Below are 19487 nucleotides of genomic sequence, written 5' to 3' on the forward strand. Positions count from 1 at the left end.
AGCTTCGTAAGATGTAACATGTTTGGCTGAAGTTAGCTGTGTTTGTGACCTAGTAGAGGAAAACTAAACTTCATATTCACCATTCTAAGTAACGCTGAATTGTGTGTAGCACATCGAAGATGAGTGTGAGTGAAAAAGAAAAGGTAAGGTAGCAACAGCTAGCTGCTTTGCCGTTTTAGCTTAGCAGATTTCATCCATCGTTGTTGCCAACTTCTTCTCTTTAACTCAGGACCCTGCAGCCCTGAAGGAAGAGGGGAACACCCTTTTCAAGGCAGGAGACACACAGGGCGCTGTCCGCTGTTACACCAAAGCACTGAAGCTGAGTGACAGCCAAGCAGAAAGCGCTGTTCTGTACCGCAACCGATCTGCCTGCTACCTTAAACTGGAGGAGTTCAGCAAGGCAGAGGCTGATGCCTCCAAAGGTGGGACACATCACTGCAGCGGATATTGTGGAGTTCATAATTGAGTAAAACCATATATTTTTCATGATGGTACACAGGAATTCTTAGGTTAAAGTGAAGGGACGGCGCACCTGAGCACGCGGTAAAGCCTAGTTTTACTTGGTTTGCACTTTGCAATCTATCTATTCATCATAGTTCCCTGTGACTTGCTAAGGCCTGCACGTAATATGGGCTATAGCCCCTCACCCCCAGACCAGGATCCTGAATTGGTTTGTAGTGCTTTAAGTGCCAAAGAGTAGAAAATTAGAACATGAAGCAGCTGTTTGCAAATATGATTGTCAGAGATGCTCATGATAATACAGTAGATAGACGGACAGACAATACATTATACAGACCCAGATGTAAACAGTCATTGAGAAACAATTTCTACAGAGGTATACACACTAACTGTCCTGATGAAAGGAAGTATTCACAACTACTATATTTCCGTAGGTGAGAGATAATATATCTTTCTACAGCTCTGGGTAGTGTTACATGAACTGACCCTTTAATTGGCTGAGGATTTATGGACGTACACAGTTATGTATCGAATGTCATATTTGCCACTCTTTTCAGCTCTTGATACTGACCCGGGTGATGTGAAAGCCAGGTTCCGGAGAGCTCAGTCTTTTCAGAAACTTGGTCGGCTTGACCAGGCCTTTCTGGATGCTCAGAGGTGTGCTCAGCTGGAGCCCAAAAACAAAGCCTTCCAGGATCTGCTCAGACAGCTAGGAGCACAAATCCATCAGAAGGTGATGTGATGTTTTAAAAAAAAATGGATGAAGGGACATGGAGATTTGGTCATGTATTTGAAAGCTAACTCTGGAGGAACAGTTGCTAATTAGGCTTTTTTCTCTTAATCCTGTAGTCGGCACAACTAAACTCCACAGATGCTCGTGTGCAGCAGATGTTCTCCCTCCTCTTAGATGCCTCTGCAAAAGACTCAGATCGACAGAAGGTAAGGGTGGTGCAGAGGAGTCCTAATGTATTTTTAGTAATTTTCTCTTTAAGTGTTTTGATTTTTCTTCATTCATCTTGATCCATCTATGAAGCTGCATTGCACTAAATTAATGTAGTCCATTAATCAATTTCAGGCAGCTCAAAATCTAGTGGTGTTATCTCGAGAAGAGGCAGGAGCGGAGCAGATCTTCCGTAACGATGGAGTGAAGCTGATTCAGAGACTACTTCTGTCAAAGCAGGAGGACGTGGTCCTTTCTGCTCTGAGGACTCTGGTTGGTTTGTGCACGGGGCATCAGTCCAGAGTAAGTGTAATAATTTCTTCTAAAGATATTCATTGCATCATCTTTAAGGTCTTTTTTTTTTTTTTTTACAGTGATGTAAACTTGTATTTCACTCCTTGGAACACAGATAAAACAGGAGGTATATCCATAGTGATACCTCTCTTATTTGTACCCTTTGTTCCTTTTAATTTTGTTGGTATATACTATATCTACATCCATGTAGAAGTGTTTAATCTGTCAGGAGGCTGTATCCACCATGCTAGTAACACTTTTTAGTGCTGAAGTCTTTATTTTATTCCCAGACTATGGCTATAGTGAATGAGCTTGGAATGGAGCAGCTGTGCACAGTAATGGGATCAGGAGCCTCCACTGTGTCGCTGGCTGCCTGCCACCTGCTGCAGGTGATGTTTGAGGCTTTGACGGAGAGCATGAAAAAAGAGATCAGAGGGAAAGATGAAGCCATACTTCCTGGTGAGTTTGGACTCTGATCATGTTCATATTTGGAGCTGGCTACACATGAAAGTTGACTGACAGTGTAACAAATGCTTTTTTGTGTGTATCAGCTGCCTGTCCTGTACTTTCAAGGGTAATTGATTGTGTGAATTTGACACAGAGCCCTCCAAGGAGCTACGCTCAATGTTGCGGCATCTCTTGGGAATGATGCCAGCAGCTAATGTGTCAGGACCGGGCAGAGACAGTGCCATCAACCTCTTGGTCAAACAAGTACCCCGCAAGTCCTTGAAGAACCCTGACAACTCCCTTACGTTATGGGTGATAGACCAAGGTATGAAATGCACCTGCATGTAATCAAATAATTCTTTTACCGTTATGCTTTCATGGAAACAAAATAGCCATAGACCCTCTGTCAAATATACCCAGTTTCAGTTTTTCAGTATAGTTGGACTACCCTGACAAGGAGTAGAAGTGTTTAATCTATGTTTTCAGTGCCATGGCTTCAGCTATTTCAAACCCATTCCAGACATTCAGTCACTAGTTTTATCTGGCATTGCTGCAGCCAGATTAATGACGTCTTTGTCTTTCTGCAGGACTGAGGAAAATCCTGGAGGTGGCTGGGACAGTCCCTGAGCTCTCAGAAGGACCACCTCTTACAGATAACTCCCACATGAGCTGCTCTGTCTTGCTTAGCAAACTCTACGATGACCTAAAGAGTGACAACGAGAGGGAGAACTTCAACAAACTATGTGAAGAATATGTTCAGTGAGTTTACCAGCAAAGATTGTGTTATTAACTTGTCTGTTACATAAACCAACAAATGTATTCTATGACAAATTCTCCTAACCTGATATTTTTCTGGGTAGGCAACACTTTAGCCGGTCTAGCTTAGATGCCAAGCTACGAGCCATCCAGACAGTATCGGTACTCCTCCAAGGACCGAGCGACGTGGGTAACAGAGCTCTGGAGATGTCAGGAATGATGGACGCTGTGATCTCTCTGTGTGCGTCTGAGGATGTTACTCACCAGCAAGTAGCAGTGGAGGCTCTTATCCATGCTGCAGGCAAGGCCAAGAGAGCCTCCTTCATCACAGCCAACGGAGTGGCACTTCTGAAAGACCTCTACAAGAAGAGTGAGAATGACAGGATACGTGTGAGAGCCCTAGTGGTAAGTACTGCAGACAGTTAGAGAAAGGATCATTACTAAAGAAAGATACAATTAATTCTTTCCTGTGGTTTATTACACAGGGTTTGTGCAAGCTGGGATCAGCAGGAGGGACTGATTTCAGCATGAAGCAGTTTGCAGAGGGATCCACGCTGAAGCTTGCCAAGCAGTGCAGGAAGTATGTGTGTTTGTGTTGAATTTTGAACCTGGTTATAGATTAAGAGAAATGTTTCATGCCTGGTCCACATTGTTGCATAACATGCCTAAAAACGACAGATGAGGAGTTGATTCTTGGGTTTTAAAATAAGATGCAAGCTGTATTTCTTTCTCTGTTAGGTGGCTGTGTAATGAATCTCTGCCCCCAACCTCCCGCCGGTGGTCCGTAGAAGGTCTCGCCTACCTCACCTTTGATGCTGATGTGAAGGAGGACTTAGTGGAAGACAAGAGTGCTCTGCTGGCCATGTTTGAACTAGCAAAGGTTGGATTGTTATAATACTTGTGACTCATGGACAGTAGAAGGCAATTATAAAGTCAGATTCCTCTCATAAAAGGTTCTTGATAACTCTGGTATTTATTTTCACCAGCGTGACAATCAACTTTTTTTTTTTTTTTAACTAGTGACATTAACTTGTTTTTCTGCATGTTCCTACAGTCTGAGGATAAGACAGTGCTCTTTGCTGTGGGCTCCACATTAGTCAATTGCACCAACAGCTACGAAGTGGAGAAGCCGGATCCTCAGATGGTGGAGCTGGCCAAATATGCAAAGCAGCATGTACCTGAGGAGCACCCCAAGGTACTGTTCTTAAAAGTTATATTACATGCATCCTTTTCTTTAAAGACTGCCTGTTTTACGTGAACCCGTCTGTCTTTTTATGTGTCAGGATGCACCTTCCTATGTGGAGAAAAGGTTGGTGAAGCTGCTGGAGGCTGGTGTAGTGTCTGCGTTGGTGTGTATGGTCAAACATGAAAGTCCAGCTCTCACAGAGGCTTGTAGAGATTGTATTGCCAGGTAGGCAAAATGGCAGTAAGTCTTTTCCACTCGCTGTTCTCTCTGTAGATTTTCTCTTAATGCCATTTCTCACGGCAGGGTGTTCTTGGCTTTGGTGGAACGGCAGGAAGACAGAGGCACAGTGGTGGCACAGGGTGGAGGAAAGGTAGAGCACCACAATAAATATGCTAAGTTTAGCCTGCGCACTAATCTGAATACTTTGCCTTCGGAGGTTCACATGCTGTATGTTTTCTCCACAGGCTCTGATCCCATTGGCATCTGACAACACAGATGTAGGGAAAATCAAAGCGGCACAAGCTCTGGCAAAAATAACCATCACGTCTAACCCAGAGATTGCCTTTCCAGGAGAGAGGGTGAGGAGAATCTGTAATCGGCCTCCTCAGTTAAAAATGTAAAAAGTCTGTCTTGTTTAACCTTCTCTCTTTTATGTTTTTAGATCTATGAGGTGGTCCGCCCACTCGTCAGTCTTCTAAGTCTTGAATGCACCCTGCTGCAGAACTTTGAGGCACTCATGGCTCTCACGAACCTGGCTGGCATCAGTGATAGACTCAGGTTGGCCACTAGGGGGAAATCTATCCTAAGAATATACATGCAAAACACAGTCAGTTGTAAAGGGAGCATGATAACAGATATTTGCAAATCCAATCTTCTGTTGTATTCTTTCCCCACAATTTAGCAGAATTACTCCCCCCCCCCCAGAAAAAAGGTACAGATTTGTGCCATTTTAACTTCTAAACACACAGGATCCTAGTTTGGCTCCTAGAAATTGAAATGCCATCAAAACATATTTACCAGTGCTGATTTCAAGTCCTTTGGGGAAAGTGCCTCAGCTTTTACAGTGCAAGTCCCAAGCCAAGTCTGAGCTCCTTTAAGTCCAGTTAAATGGCTTGACAAGCAAATTGCAAGTTAATATGAAAATTCTTTCACATCTCTGCATGCTGAGAGCTTACACATAGTAATTAAGGTATGTGACTATGCCTGACGCTGGCATATTCATTTTGATTGCTCTTGGATTTCATCAGCTCAAAACTTGACTCTCTTAAGTCTTGACTTTATTTCGTAATGTACTTCTCATTCTGACATCACAATTTTATATTAGTTAGTAGTGTATCTGCATATAGTGATAAAGTATATTGTTTCACAGACAAAAGATCATAAAAGAGAACGCCGTGGCAAAAATTGAAGGCTACATGTTTGAGGAGCACGACCTGGTCCGAGCTTCTGCCACGGAGTGCATGTGTAATTTGGTTTTAAGCACAGAGGTAAGACACACATTATTAATCCTAGATTCTTTGGCACAAATTTGTTAAAAAGTTGAACTAACAGCAGTGGGTGATTTGGTGTGTTCTCAGGTGCAGAAGCTGTACCTAGCAACAGGGAACGACCGGCTGAAGCTGCTCGTGCTCTACAGCGGAGAGGAGGATGAGAGGCTGCGGAAAGCTGCTGCAGGAACCCTGGCCATGTTGACCGCTGAGCAGCCTGAGCTCTGCGCACGCATCCCCGGAACGGTAAGCACACCACTGCAGCAGCTCAGCGTCCCCACACCTCCAGCAAGTCAGCACTGTGATATATGACAGTGCCTTAGTTTCATATTTTGGCTCACATGACTCCCCACTGTCATCTCTTCTCAGACAACCCACTGGCTAGAGATCGTACAGACGCTGCTGCTCAGTGAACTATCTGACCTACGTCATCGTGGAGTGGTCATCGTTCAGAACATGATGCAGGCGGAGAAGAGCCTGGCTGAGATGCTCATGGAGAGTGAAGCTCTGGAGATCCTGTCTGTCCTGGCGAAGGGAGGAGAGGGCACGCCAGAGCCGGTCTCAAAAACGGCTCAGAACTGTCTGGAAAAGGCCGTGGAGTACGGCATCATCAGAAACAGGGAAGGGAGGGAAAAGGGCAAAGGAACTGAACCCTGAAAACACAGCTGCTGTGTGTGAATGTGCCTCCTGGCAATGTTAAAGTGCTTTGAGTATTATGTGGGACCAGTGAAGTCATTTAACTTTTACAGGAAATCAGTTTTTTGGTCTGAATGGGTAGACGCCGATTACTCTTGTCTTAACCAAAAATGGTTAAAAGCAATAAGAAATTTAGGAATTTAGTTCCACTGTTTGTATTCATTTTCATTGTATTTTCATTCATGCACATCCAGCAAACTATTTTATACATTCTTTAGAGATTGTAATTTTTACTTGTGTAATTGTTATTCCCAAAATATATTTAGGCATAATTTTACATTGTTCACACTACTTTATCTTTTTTGTAATTACGTTTGACCTTTAAAAACCAAAACATTTCGTTAATATAATTCCGCTAATTGTGTGCTGTGTTTAAAAACAATGCGTGATTACCTCACTACATTCCCAGTGCTTTAACTGTGTTTTAAAAATAAATCTCTGTACTTGAACTGTGTAGTCTTCTCTCTGCTGAGTATACCCATCTCCAACGCATGGGCGTAGTGTTCAATTTTGCAGCATTATGGGAGCGCATGCGCAGCACATCCCGGTTCCACAGTCATGAGTGTTCAAACTTTGCGGACAACTGCGTTGCGCGGCTCAGCAGCGTTTCTATGAGAAGTCATCAGAAATAAAGCGTTTTCAATGCGGTGGTTCGGATTTGGCTTCAACGCATTTGGACAGATATGTGTCCATGAAAAATCAGTGAAAGTAGCAGGTAGAGACGTCGCCAATGAAGTCAAAGTGAACAGTCCAACAGAGCTCTCGGGCAGAAGTGGCTGCTGCTCGCAGATCAGTCAAATCAAAGCATGTTGGAGTCGAAGAGCATCTTTGCATTTGATCGGTGAGTCGAAGACAACTTCTCAAAGCAACTGTGCAAGCCGTGGTCAGACACTCTTATTATTTGACACAAATAAAAGGCGTCTACAATACCACACTCTTAACTCATGTATCATTTTGCTCTCTTTGATAGGTGACAGCTGTGTGTGTGTGGCAGGTTTCGAGGCAGCCACCTCCAAGGAGTCCTGTGGAGTCTCAGTGATAGACAGCCGCGGCTGTACAGATGCTGTCATCAGTGAATTGTATTTGACCCTTGCTTTCCCAGACAGGATTGAGACCTGGGACCTCCGGAATAAAGAGAAGACTCCATCATGGGGCATGGAAATAAAAACCCAACCACAGAGCTCTGGTTATGTGTATTTTAATATCTGATTTGGCTGGCAGACATCAGAATCATTCTGCATGACATGTTAGAGTCTCAACAGTGTACTTCTTGCTGCTTTCTTACTCCAGGACCCCTACTGAATCTCCCATTGGTCCCTGGGGGTTACATAGCCACAAAACCTCCCCTCTACCGCCCCTTAGCACCAGACCTGAAGGCCAAGAGTCTGGCCCTGGGAGCAGAGCATGCCATCCTTCTCTGTGCCACAGGAGCTGTGTACACCTGGGGACTGGGCAGGTAGAGCTAACACTCATGTGTTTGTTTTTATTAGGAATCTGAGCAATTGCACCTTAATGAGTATTGTCTGTTTATTTGATAGTCATGGTCAGTTGGGGCACGGAGGCCTCACATCTGAGGAGGAGCCCAAGGCGGTGGAGGCACTTTGGGGAATGCCCATGAGCTGCGTTGCTACAGGAGGCTGGCACTCTGTCTGCATTAGTGGTAAATGTTGTATAAAGATGTTGGCAGTGAAAAGGGTTTCACCCCCTCAACTTGAGAGAAAAAAAAGTCTTAATGACCTTTTCTTCACAGATGGGGGTGACCTTTATGTGTGGGGTTGGAACGAGAGTGGCCAGCTTGGACTTCCATCACGAGGTCTGAGGAAAGCAGCTCAGCAGCAAAGTAGCCAACAAGCAGGTTTGATGGTGGATTCATTATATTTGAAAGAGACATCACTTTAGAGTTCTTCAAACTGATTTTGACTTTGAGCATCATAAACTAAATGCCATCAACTGTCACTACACTGGGATAAGCTACAGCTGATATCTCATGTCCTATGCAAAAATAGACCATTTAATGTATAGCATATCAGGTATGGGAAAAGCTTTAGCATTTATAAATGAACCATCCCTATAACTCAAGTATAATATCATATATGTTGCTTGTAGTAGCCACTCATGAGTAAAATCTTCAGCAGTAAAAGCTCAGTTACATTGACTGTACTGAACAGGAGCATTGTGCCAAGATGCCAGCTCATCTCATGGTGAAGAGCCACAAGAGGGAGAGAAACAGGAAGAGGTATTCATATCGATCCAGGCGTTCCCGGCTCTACTGGATGTCACTCCGTCATGTGAAATCAGTACAGTCAGCTGTGGCTCCCGCCACACAGCTGCTGTAACAAGTAAGGACCATCTTTTGTCACTGGTGTATAATATTGATTTACATTCTGTGACAAGTCAGCGTCATGGTCACCTTTTCCTATCATATTTTCTGATTTCAGCGACAGGTGACCTCTACACTTGGGGCTGGGGTAAGTTTGAATCTGAAGCTAAGCTGACATCTAAATACATTTTACTCAATTACAAATATGTTACGTTTAAATAAAAACACACCCAGTAGCAGCACCAATCAAATTATGATGTAATGAAAAGACATGGTCAGTACAAGTTAAATTTCCCCTGTCCATCTTTCCTCCTATTACCATTTCAGGTGAATACGGCCAACTTGGACATCACACTTTAATCAGTTCAGATGAGCCTCAGCGTGTGGAGTACTTCAGGAAGCAGCAGATGCGTGTAGTTGACGTAGTGTGTGGGACATGGAACACTTTTGCTGCTGTCGTCAAGGAGGAAGTAGCTTGCTCTTAAAAATATGAAATTCCCCTGATAAACATGAACAGTGGACTTTGGATAGCATATCAGGAAGTGTAGATTATAACAACAAATGCATGGAGACTTTGGATTTAATATATTTTGTAATATATCTAAGTTATTTGTTTGTATGTCTATAAAAAAAACTTTGGTAATTAAGTACTTTTTGAAAACATTTTTTTATTTTCCTTACATATATTTAAAAATAAAAATCACAAGAGTTATTTAATTTCAAAGACAATACATAAAAACAGTTAAGGTGATAAAATCCACAGGTAAATATAATTTAAGGCAAATATTGAAAATTTCTCTAATCAAAAATGAAACACTATAATATCAGAATTAAAGGGTGATGCATTTCCACAGCCCACTAGAGGTCTTCACAGCACAATCTTGAAAGAACTATGGAGAAATGAAAATATAAAGTTGCAGTTAAGTGAACAAAATTGTGTCGTGTCAAACACATATTGGTAATAATAATCAGATTTTTACTTACCTGACAAAATCAGGTGATCTTGAGATGACATGCTGAAACTCTGAGAGGTTCACGGTTCCATCCTTGTCAATGTCTGACTCTTCAAGAATCTAAAAAACATACACAGGGAAGAACTGTTAGGCCCAGTGACACATCAGTGTTACTGATGTGTAACACAGCCAGTGGACATGCATCCACTGGCTGTTACAAATATCTAGGGTGCCTCCATGCATCTTCAAAGAGGAAAAACTCAGTGAACTCACATTGCTGATGAGCTGTCGCATTTCCTCTACAGTTAGTCTTGTGTCATCTGTCTCCCCAGTCAGACAGTTAACCAGCTTCTCCAGATCTCCGCTGTCAAGGGTTCCATCATCGTCAAAGTCTAAAATAAACATGAATATGCTTCTTATACAGATTCATAGCCTGTAATGTATTATTCATAATCAACTCTTTTTAATCAATTTATTTACCAAATATACGGAATGCATAGTGGGATTTGATTTCCAGAGTAGCAGAGTCACTGAAGGCACTCAAAAGATCCAGAAAGTCCTCAAACGTGAGGCTTCCATCTTTCTGTTCACATGTTGAGAATACATGGCAGATTCTTCTCCTGAATGGGTTGGACTGGGACAGGAACAAGTACAAGGGTCAGTACAGTTTATCAGTACTTGAAGTACTTCCTCCACATAACACAAAGCACAGGACAGGACACTTAGTTAATGATAATAACCACTAAGCAATCCGCATAACACCACAATTCCCATTTAACTTAAATGTTATTTTACCTTGAGTTCTGGCAGAGTAAGAATCCTCTCCATTGGTACTCTGGTATTTGGAAGGTCTTTCTCATCTTTTGTGAGCAGTTCAGTGAATCTCTTGTGAGCCCTGAAAAAAAGGAAGCCACAACTTTATTGTGCATTTCAACAATCAGTGACAGATTAAATATTTTTTTTAAACATGATTGTAATGTAGCATGCAGTTCATCACTTACAGAAGAATTTCTTGTTTTGTCAAGAATGTCAGTTCCTAAAAGATAAAATTAGCATTATTAGAATGGTAACAGTGCTTTTCGCACCACACTAGAATACTTTTATGAGTCTGATTTCCTATAATGCATCCATGATCTAACTAACTGACATTAGCAACAACATTAGCTTCCATAGTCTTAATCAGCGTGACATCAACGTTATATTTAGTTTAAAATAAATACTACAACAGACCGAAAATAAATCACCCTGTCCCTCTGACAAGACTTAAATAGTTTTCTTTTCCTTAACACTTTAGGGTCGGATAGATATTGCGTTATCCTCGGTTTTTACGGTGCGTGAAACAACTATTCACAACTTTAGCCACTCGGTTAACGTCTGCAGCGATGTAATACCTGCTTTGGGGGACTTTGCTTTGGACACTTACTTGATATTCTGAGAGCAAATCCTTCCCAAGTTGACTTGCCGTAGTTCCCATATTGGAATTTTCGACTTAAAGATGTACTTTTTGTTGTTACAAATACTACTACTGCTGGACAACTTGTTGCTTTAAAATCGCTTACTTCCGGTTTCTGCTTAAAGCATTCTATTTCCTGTACTAGCTACGTAATGGTTTCTATAGTGACGTACTTGTAAACAGCTGCTATACTGACAGGTCAACAGTAGCCAGCTGGTGACATATAGTAACTAATAGAGTAACATAGTACATTACTGATTACTTTATGTAGCGTACTTAACTGAATATTTCTATTGTTTGCTAGTACTTTATAGACTACTTCTACTCCACCGTCTTGTCAAAGAGCAACATTGTCCTACTTTTTACTCCACTACGTTTACAGTATTTCACAGCTGTAGTTACTAACGGCTTTTCAGATTTTACATTTAAAAAAAATCATCTGACAACCTTATAAAATACAACACATTTCTAAAGGATTAAACAGTGGTTTTTACCTTTTTTGGCTTCTGAGCTGCTTGTCATGTCTATGAGTTCAAATGGGATTTCCAATCTCTGAAAGGATAGCATTAGCTAATATTGCACAACAAAAGTAAAGATAAGAGAGAAGTATGAAAAATTAATCCATTTTTGTGAATCACTTTGTTTTTTTCTTATTTCTTCTGCCATGAATCATTTCACCCCTCATATTTATTTTGTGAGCCTTTGGTGGGGCCCAACCAGAACCGCTGGGCTAAACGAACTAATTGTATGTAAAGAGGTTAAAACTAGCTCCACCTTGAGCATCCACAACAGTAAAAAAAAAAAAAAAAAAATTCTGCTTACACATTGATGCATCTGAATCTACAATCCAAAGTCAATTATCAGTCACAGAGGACATTTTACTGCAAAACAAGTACTTTTGAATATTTTTTTTTCTTTTAATAACACTTCTGTACTTAAGTACAATTTTGAATGCAGGACTTCCACTTGTATTTTTTACTTGTATAGCATTGGTAATTTTACTTAAGTAAAGGATCTGAATACTTCTTCCTCCTAATGTTCCAGTCATAATCTCTGTTTTTCTGTTTTTGTTTGGGTTTTATTTATTTATTTATTTTTATTGTTTGGCTTGTTTAAATTGATTAATTTATTCTCTCTCTGTTCTTGTAGAATCTCTTTCCCATAAATAGTCCAAGCAAACTGATAAAATTACTAATCATCTTCATTTTATTGTAGTTTTACAGCAAATACAGCCTTTTTTGTGGCAGAAACAAACAAAATCAGTATTTCAGTACATTTTTCTTCTATAAACAAAATTAGTAATGTGAGTGAGTAATTAATTCAGCTTACAAACATTAAAAACTTAATAATATACCTACAAAACAGTAGCTTTTGGTAATGTATTCATCATTAACTACCTGATAAAATATTTTGGGAATTGAACACAATCAGCAAATGTTTATAACTGCACTACTACTACAACTACTTTACAAAAATGTATATACTGTAAATGAGAAATAAATGAGGATCCCAACAGGGAGATCAGGAGATGATCAACTCAGCCTTGGAATAGAGACAAGCTAAGCTCCTGGATTTGTGTCCCAGTCTGTTGTATCTGAAACAGAAGAATAAAAACAGAATTACTCTTAATACAAGTAGAATAATGTGCAATGAAATAAGTGTAAGTGCTTAATATATCTCATCATTCCCTAACATCTTTAACATCTCACTGTTCTTAGGTAATAATCCCATTGCTCTTATTACTTATTTTATTCCTAATAAATACAACAACTCTTATGATTTCTCCTCAGATTGTGGGTCTACCTGTCATTTTTGTTCCCTCCTTGGTCTCAGTTGGAACACCAATCCCATACTCATTTTCCCCAGTGACTCTGAAGAAGTAGATTCCTCCCTCCTCCAGGTCAGACACCCTATAGGACAGTCGGCGGCATTTGTCTGTGAGTCTTGTCCACCCTTTCCTGCTGAGGTCCCGTATGTCCACAATGTAGTTCTTGACAGGAGCTCCTCCCTCATTCTCAGGGATGTCCCAGGTAACAGTGGCAGAGTTCTTGGTCACATCTTTAACTGCTATATGAGCTGGTGGACCAGGGGAATCCAAAACCCTCACATTCAGGGTTAAAGAGGCAGATCCAGCGACATTTTGCAGTTTGACTATGTATTTGCCAGAGTCGTCACGTGTTGCCCGTTCCACTGTGATAGAGGTGACGGAGCTGGTGGTATTGATGAGTCCTCTGACTCTCAGATCGACATCTGCCTTGTCCCATGACACAGTGGGAACAGGTTTGCCGGTGAAAGGCATAGTCAAAGTGAAGGAGCTGCCATCCTTAACAAGTAGAGTCTTCCTCATCTCAGGGCTAATATCAAACTTGGGCTCCTCCTCTCTCTCAATGGCTACCTGCGGATCTGTTTCAGGACTGGGCTCGCTGATGCCAATCTTATTTATGGATCTGACTATAAAAACATATTCTGCTCCTGGTGCGAGTCCACTTACCGTAAACTCTGTTTTATCTGTGTTATGAACGCCAACAGCCCAGTCGTCTTCTGTTGATTTTCTGAATTCAACTTTATACCCTGTTACTGCTGCTCCACCGTCAAACAGCGGCTTGTTCCACGACAGAGTGATTGAGGATCTGGTTGAATCAGCTATGATTGGCTTTGCTGGAGGGCAAGGTAGAAACTTTGGATCCTCTGCCAGGGTGAGCGGGCATGGGAGACTGGGTTCACTTAACCCTGCAGCATTCTCAGCAAAGACTCTGAATTCATACTCACATCCCTCATGCAGACCAGAGGCTTTGACTCGTAAGTCATAGACTGGCTTTTTATTGACTCTTACCCAGCGAACACCCTGCTTCTCCCTCTTCTCAATGACGTAACCACTGATGCGGCTACCACCATCAGAGGCAGGTCTCTTCCAGCAGATAGTCATTGCGTCGCTGCTTGCACTTGTGACCTCAACATCCATCGGAGCAGATGCCATAGTAAAGGGATCCATTGCCCTGATGGGCTCACTGTCCAAAGTCTCACCCTCCCCATATTTGTTCACTGCCCTCACTCTAAACAGGTACTCATTTCCTTTGAGCAGCTTGGTTATCTTACAAGTAGTTGCCATCATGTTATCATACACAAGAGTCCAGGAGACACGGCTGGTTTCACACTTCTCAACAATGTAGTGCATAATGTCAGCACCGCCAGTCTCATGAGGGGGTCCCCACGACAGGGTGCATTTCTCTGCTGAGAGTCCAGACACTTCCAGAGGTCCGGCAGGTGGGCCGGGCCTATCCAGGACCTTGCAAGTGATAACCTTAGATGTGGTACCACCTGTATTTTGCAGGGTCAGAGTATACTGTCCAGAGTCTTTCCTAACACTTTCTCTGATAAGTAGAGAGGTATGCGTCTTTGTTGCAGTTATCTCAATCCTTCCTTTGGTGCCAATATTTCTACTATTCTTCAACCAAAAAACTGTAGGATTGGGGCGACCAGAGATGTCAGCTTCCATTTTTAGGAGGTCTCCTGCTTTGACAATCAGCACCTGTCTAAGTTTGTCCTCCAAGATAATTTTGGGTGGCTCTACATCGTGCTGTACAGTCACAGGTCCTGTGGTTTCAGAGGGTGCACTGAAGAGCTCAGCTGAATTCTTTGCAATCACACGAAAATCATACTGTTCACCCTCTGTGAGGCCAGTCACTTCTAGGAAGGTGTCCATTAAGTTGGTAAAGTTGCACTTAAGCCAGCAACTATCTGGCAGCTCTTTACGCTCAACAATGTAACCGATTATTTTAGCTCCACCGTCATATTCTGGTTTATTCCATGACAGGGAAACTGAGCTGTTAGTTATATTGGTGACTGTGAGGTTGCATGGGGGATCGCACTGGTCTCTTGCTGCTACAGGATCAGATGCCTTGCTGCAGGGTCCAACCCCTGCCATATTCTCAGCACAGACACGGAACTCATATATCAGGCCCTCTTCAACACTTGTTACCTTGAACTGGTTCTCAGTCACTGGGCTTCTGTTTAACTTTGTCCACAGAATACTGCTTTGATCTTTGCATTCAATATGGTATCCAATGATAGGGCTGCCACCATCACTGTCTGGTTTGTTCCAAGCAATGACCATGACAGACTTTGAGGCTTGTACAACATGGAGGTTGGTCGGTGGTCCAGGGGGCTTGAAGGGATACTGGGCGACAACAGGTTCAAATTCAACAAATTGGCTCTTGCCATAGCGATTCTCTGCAGCAATACAAAACTGATATTCAGTACCTTGTGTCAGACGGGAAATTTTGATTGATGTTCTTGCAACTGTAGCTGACACAGTCTGCCAGGCTGTGCTCCCCGTATCTCTCTTCTTAACAACGTAATTACTGATTTGAGATCCGCCAGTATAATGTGGAGGCTGCCATGACAAAGACACAAAGTCAGCGCTCACTTCATCCACACTGAGGTCACTTGGTGGTCCAGGTCGTTCAAAGACATTGACAAAAATTTCAGCAGATGTGTTTCCAACAGAATTGGTCAGAGTCACTTCATAGACACCGACATCTACCCTGGTGGCATCTTTGATAATGATCTGAGATGACGTGTCAGATGTTTGCACATTTACCCTGCTTGTCTCTTTCAGCATGTTGCCATCTTTTTTCCAGGCTACTGTTGGTGGCGGCACACCCTTGAATGGAACCTCAATCTTTAAATCGTTCCCTGCCTTCACACTGAATGTGTTGGAGAGCAAATTAATAATGGGCTCAGCACTAGTATCCTTTACGGTAACAGGTGTCAACAGGGACTTTGGTTCACTCCTTCCCTTTTCATTCACAGCGCTCACTCTAAAGAAGTACTCCTTTCCTTTTGTCAGCCCAGTAACAGTCACTTCCAGTGCTTTACTCTCTGAACATATTGTCCATGTATCATCTCCCTCAGCTTGCATTTCTACTATATAACATGTGATTTTGCTTCCTCCGTCATGGTCAGGCTTCTCCCAAGAGAGTCTTGCACTATTGCAAGTGACATCACTGAGTGTGATTTTGCCAGGAGGCAGAGGAGCCTCAGAAACTTTAACAGCCTCAGTGGTCTCTGCTGGCAGTCCAGCCCCAAACTCATTCACAGCCAGGACACGGAAATAATAAAAGCATCCTTCCTGGAGATTTTCAATCTTGTATGAGTTTCTCACACAGCTGCTGCAGACACTTGTGAAGGCCTTTCTAGCCTCCTCTCGCTTCTCTACGATGTAGTGCGAAATCTTTGTTCCTCCATCAATGAGCGGTGTCTCCCAGGAGATGGACACTGAGTCTCTCTTTACCTCCTTCACCTCTAGGTTTGTTGGTTTGCTGGGAGAGTCCAGTACTCTGACGTTGATGAATGCCGATTTAGTGCCACTGCAGTTCTCAGCAGTCAACACATACTTTCCTGTATCATTTCTATTAACGTTCTCAATCAGTAACACTGTGTAGGAGCTTGTTACCTCAATTTGAGCCCGCTCACTGAGAGGTCCACCTTCCTTTGACCATTTAACCTCAGGCTCTGGCCTTCCCTTGATGGTGACAAACAGACGTAATGTGGAACAGGCTCGAACATTCACAATCTTCCTCAAGGCAGCGTCCAACTCAATCTCAGGTGCCTCCAATTTTTCCGCTGCTTTCACAGACCCAGGTAGTTCCACATGCTCTCCAACTCCGGCGGGGTTCATCGCACGAATGCGAAAATTGTACTCTGCATTTTCTTTCAGTCTCTTCACGGTGTAGTTTGTTTCCTCTATACCTGTGCTTGGTGTGCATACAACCCACTCATCCTCTATTGTTTCTTTCATTTCAACCATATATCCACTAATGACTGCTCCACCGTCATAGATAGGCTTTGACCAGGTCAGAGACACAGTACTACTGGTAAAATCTGTCACTTTAGGGTTGGTAGGAGGACCAGGTGGGTAAGTAGCTTCACAGACTTTTATATACTCACTTGGCTCACTTGGCGCACCCACACCAGCAGCGTTTTCTGCCAATACTCTAAACTGATAGTAATGTCCCTCAGTAAGCCCTGTGCATCGGAAACGCAAATCGTTTAGTCTTCTCTTGTTGCATTTAGTCCACCTGACACCTTCTTTGTCACGTTTCTCCAGGATGTAGCCATCGATCTCTGAGCCTCCATCACTCTCTGGCCTTTCCCATGTTAGTGCTATAGAGTCACCAGTCACAGCGCTTGCCGCAGGGGTAGAAGGTGCACTAGGTGTTGTAAAAGGGTTCTGTGCAATGAAGGGCTCTGATTCCAAAAATTCACCAACACCAAATTTATTCACTGCAGCAACTCTGAATATATATTCTTTTCCAGGCACCAGTTTTGTCACTTTGTAACTGACAGCTTCAACATGAGCATCAACCCCTGTCCATGTAACACGGCTGGTCTCCCTTTTTTCAATGATGTAGTGGGAAACACAGGCGCCGCCATCATTTACCGGGGGATTCCAGTGAAGATTACACTTCTCTGCACTGACAACTTTCACCTTCAGAGGCCCATCAGGAGGACCAGGTCTATCCAGGACCCTCACATTAACTGGCACAGATGTAGTTCCACCGACGTTACTAAGGATCAGTACAAAGTGGCCCCCATCCACTCGGGTACAGTCCCTGACAGTCAGAGTTGTGTGAGTGAGGGTGTTTTTGACCTCCATTCTCGGTGTAGTTTTGTCAATTTCTTTTCCGTCCTTCAGCCAAATTACATCAGGAAGGGGCTTCCCGAAGTAATCAGCTTCAATAACGAATGTCTCACCAGCCTGAACACCAGTAGCGCTCTTGAACTTAGGATCAATGAACGCTGTGGGTCCCTCGATAACATCCTGAGCGATGATGGTTACACTTTCTGAAGGTGTGCTCCAAACACCAGCACCATTCTTGGCAGTTACTCTAAACTCATAACTTTGGCCTCCTGTCAGACCTGTGACTGCGAACTGATTCTCAATAACATTGGTGAAGTTTGCCTTCATCCATCTGCCATCTGGGAGCTCCTTCTTCTCAACAACATAGCCTGTAATGGTGCTTCCACCATCATACTTGGGTTTTGCCCACTCAAGTGTGATGTTCTCTCTTGTGATGACAACAGCTTCAGGTTTGCCAGGCGGATCGCAGGGGTCTCGTGCCACATAACACTCAGATATTTGGCTGGATGAGCTGAGTCCAGCAATATTCTCAGCAAAGACTCTGAATTCATAGTCAATGCCTTCCTGCAGTCCACTTGTTTTGAAGCGAGTATTAGGTATAACAAGCTTGTTCAGCTTGGTCCATAAAATGCTGTTCTTCTCTTTGCGTTCTAGGTGGTAACCGATGATGGGGCTGCCTCCATCTTTGGTTGGAGGCTCCCATTCAACAACCATGCTGTACTTTGTTACTGTGGACACAAAGGGGGTTCCAGGGGAAGCGGGCACACTAAATGGATATTGTGCAATTACAATAGGAGAGGTGATTGCAGTACTCTTTCCGTACCTATTTTCTGCAAACACTCTCAACTGATATTCACTTCCTGTCTTCAGTTTGGTGACTTTGATTGTAGTTCTTACTGTCGTTGCTGACACTGTCTGCCACTCTGTACTTGTAGTTTCACGTTTCTCCACTATGTAGTTGTCTAGCTGACAGCCTCCTGTGTATTCAGGCGGCTCCCAGGAGATAGTAACATAGTCAGAATTGACTTCATCAATCCTCACAGGTCCTGTGGGTGGGTCAGGTTTTTCAAGAACAACCACAGTGATTTCTCCTGTAAATTTCCCAGCACTGTTGCTTGCTGTGACTGAGTATTGACCAGAGTGCTCCCTCGCAGCATGTCTGATATGAAGAACTGTTAATGAAGGTGTAGTTGAAATCTCTAGTCTTGATGTCTCTTTAACTAACTGACCATCTCTTTTCCATTCAATCTTTGGCATTGGGTGCCCAACCACCGGGATCTCTACTTTCAGATTTTCACCATTCTTGACACTGAATGTGCTGAAAGTTATCTGGAGCGTTGGCTTAATAGCATTTTCCTTATCTGTGGCAGAGCCAGGTGGCACCCTTGGGTTGTGTTCTCTGTTCTCCGCAGAAGTGTCAGATGAACCTGGTGTGAAGATCAAATAAGCATTAAATAATTATAATTAATTATACATGATTCATATGGTTATTGATAAGCCAAATTAATCTCTTTGACCTTTTAAATGCATTTGAGTAAACACATCAATCCATTTCAAAATATGGACAAATTATTTAATTTGGTTTGCATGTAATGATTATAATTTGTGTATTCTGAAAAATTACAAAAAACTGTATATTAAGTAGGAAAAAACAAAATGAGTCTTGTCCAGTTTGTTCAATACAAATGTGTTTACTGAATTTGTTGTTTTTTAGAATTGTTATAACATTTTAAACATGTTTAATCGAAATCAAAGTACAAATATACACTGTGTAGGCTACTAAGTGATAAGATGAATGCAGGACATACCTTGGACAATGAGTGTGGAGGGTGATTGAGAGTCCTCTGCTGTGA

At 42.6% G+C, this 19487-nt stretch overlaps 4 protein-coding genes across 5 annotated transcripts; 2 read left to right on the forward strand and 2 right to left on the reverse strand.

The window, feature by feature from the left end:
- On the forward strand, positions 1 to 6714 carry unc45a (unc-45 myosin chaperone A). The gene is made up of 19 exons (XM_022754349.1): positions 1 to 143; positions 230 to 422; positions 1017 to 1192; positions 1309 to 1398; positions 1535 to 1702; positions 1984 to 2152; positions 2295 to 2465; positions 2728 to 2899; positions 3001 to 3301; positions 3382 to 3476; positions 3635 to 3776; positions 3951 to 4091; positions 4180 to 4307; positions 4386 to 4452; positions 4547 to 4660; positions 4744 to 4859; positions 5452 to 5569; positions 5660 to 5815; positions 5939 to 6714. The coding sequence occupies exons 1-19, from the start codon at positions 120 to 122 to the stop codon at positions 6224 to 6226; spliced, it is 2829 nt and encodes a 942-aa protein (XP_022610070.1). The 5' UTR covers positions 1 to 119; the 3' UTR covers positions 6227 to 6714.
- A 149-nt stretch (positions 6715 to 6863) lies between these two features.
- rccd1 (RCC1 domain containing 1) lies at positions 6864 to 9233 on the forward strand. 2 transcript variants are annotated; one of them, XM_022754350.1, is made up of 8 exons: positions 6864 to 7148; positions 7236 to 7451; positions 7556 to 7721; positions 7804 to 7925; positions 8016 to 8120; positions 8434 to 8604; positions 8704 to 8733; positions 8913 to 9233. In XM_022754350.1, exons 1-8 carry the CDS (start codon positions 6908 to 6910, stop codon positions 9068 to 9070), a joined length of 1209 nt encoding a protein of 402 aa, XP_022610071.1. In that variant the 5' UTR covers positions 6864 to 6907; the 3' UTR covers positions 9071 to 9233. The 2 variants fall into 2 exon arrangements, with proteins under 2 accessions (XP_022610071.1, XP_022610072.1); XM_022754351.1 differs by having other exon boundaries at positions 6864 to 7106.
- Positions 9234 to 9258: 25 nt separating this feature from the next.
- Positions 9259 to 11103, reverse strand: cib1 (calcium and integrin binding 1). The gene is made up of 7 exons (XM_022754352.1): positions 10962 to 11103; positions 10540 to 10574; positions 10334 to 10433; positions 10019 to 10172; positions 9812 to 9930; positions 9570 to 9658; positions 9259 to 9475 (listed from the first exon to the last, which is right to left on the reverse strand). The coding sequence occupies exons 1-7, from the start codon at positions 11010 to 11012 to the stop codon at positions 9454 to 9456; spliced, it is 570 nt and encodes a 189-aa protein (XP_022610073.1). The 5' UTR covers positions 11013 to 11103; the 3' UTR covers positions 9259 to 9453.
- A 1090-nt stretch (positions 11104 to 12193) lies between these two features.
- On the reverse strand, positions 12194 to 18525 carry LOC111228660 (titin-like). The gene is made up of 2 exons (XM_022754654.1): positions 12795 to 18525; positions 12194 to 12585 (listed from the first exon to the last, which is right to left on the reverse strand). Exons 1-2 carry the CDS (start codon positions 18346 to 18348, stop codon positions 12551 to 12553), a joined length of 5589 nt encoding a protein of 1862 aa, XP_022610375.1. The 5' UTR covers positions 18349 to 18525; the 3' UTR covers positions 12194 to 12550.
- Between the last annotated feature and the right edge of the window lie 962 nt (positions 18526 to 19487).

The sequence above is a fragment of the Seriola dumerili genome, unplaced genomic scaffold (genome assembly GCF_002260705.1).
Source record: "Seriola dumerili isolate Sdu_G_001 unplaced genomic scaffold, Sdu_1.0 BDQW01000219.1, whole genome shotgun sequence".
Classification (NCBI taxonomy): domain Eukaryota; kingdom Metazoa; phylum Chordata; class Actinopteri; order Carangiformes; family Carangidae; genus Seriola; species Seriola dumerili.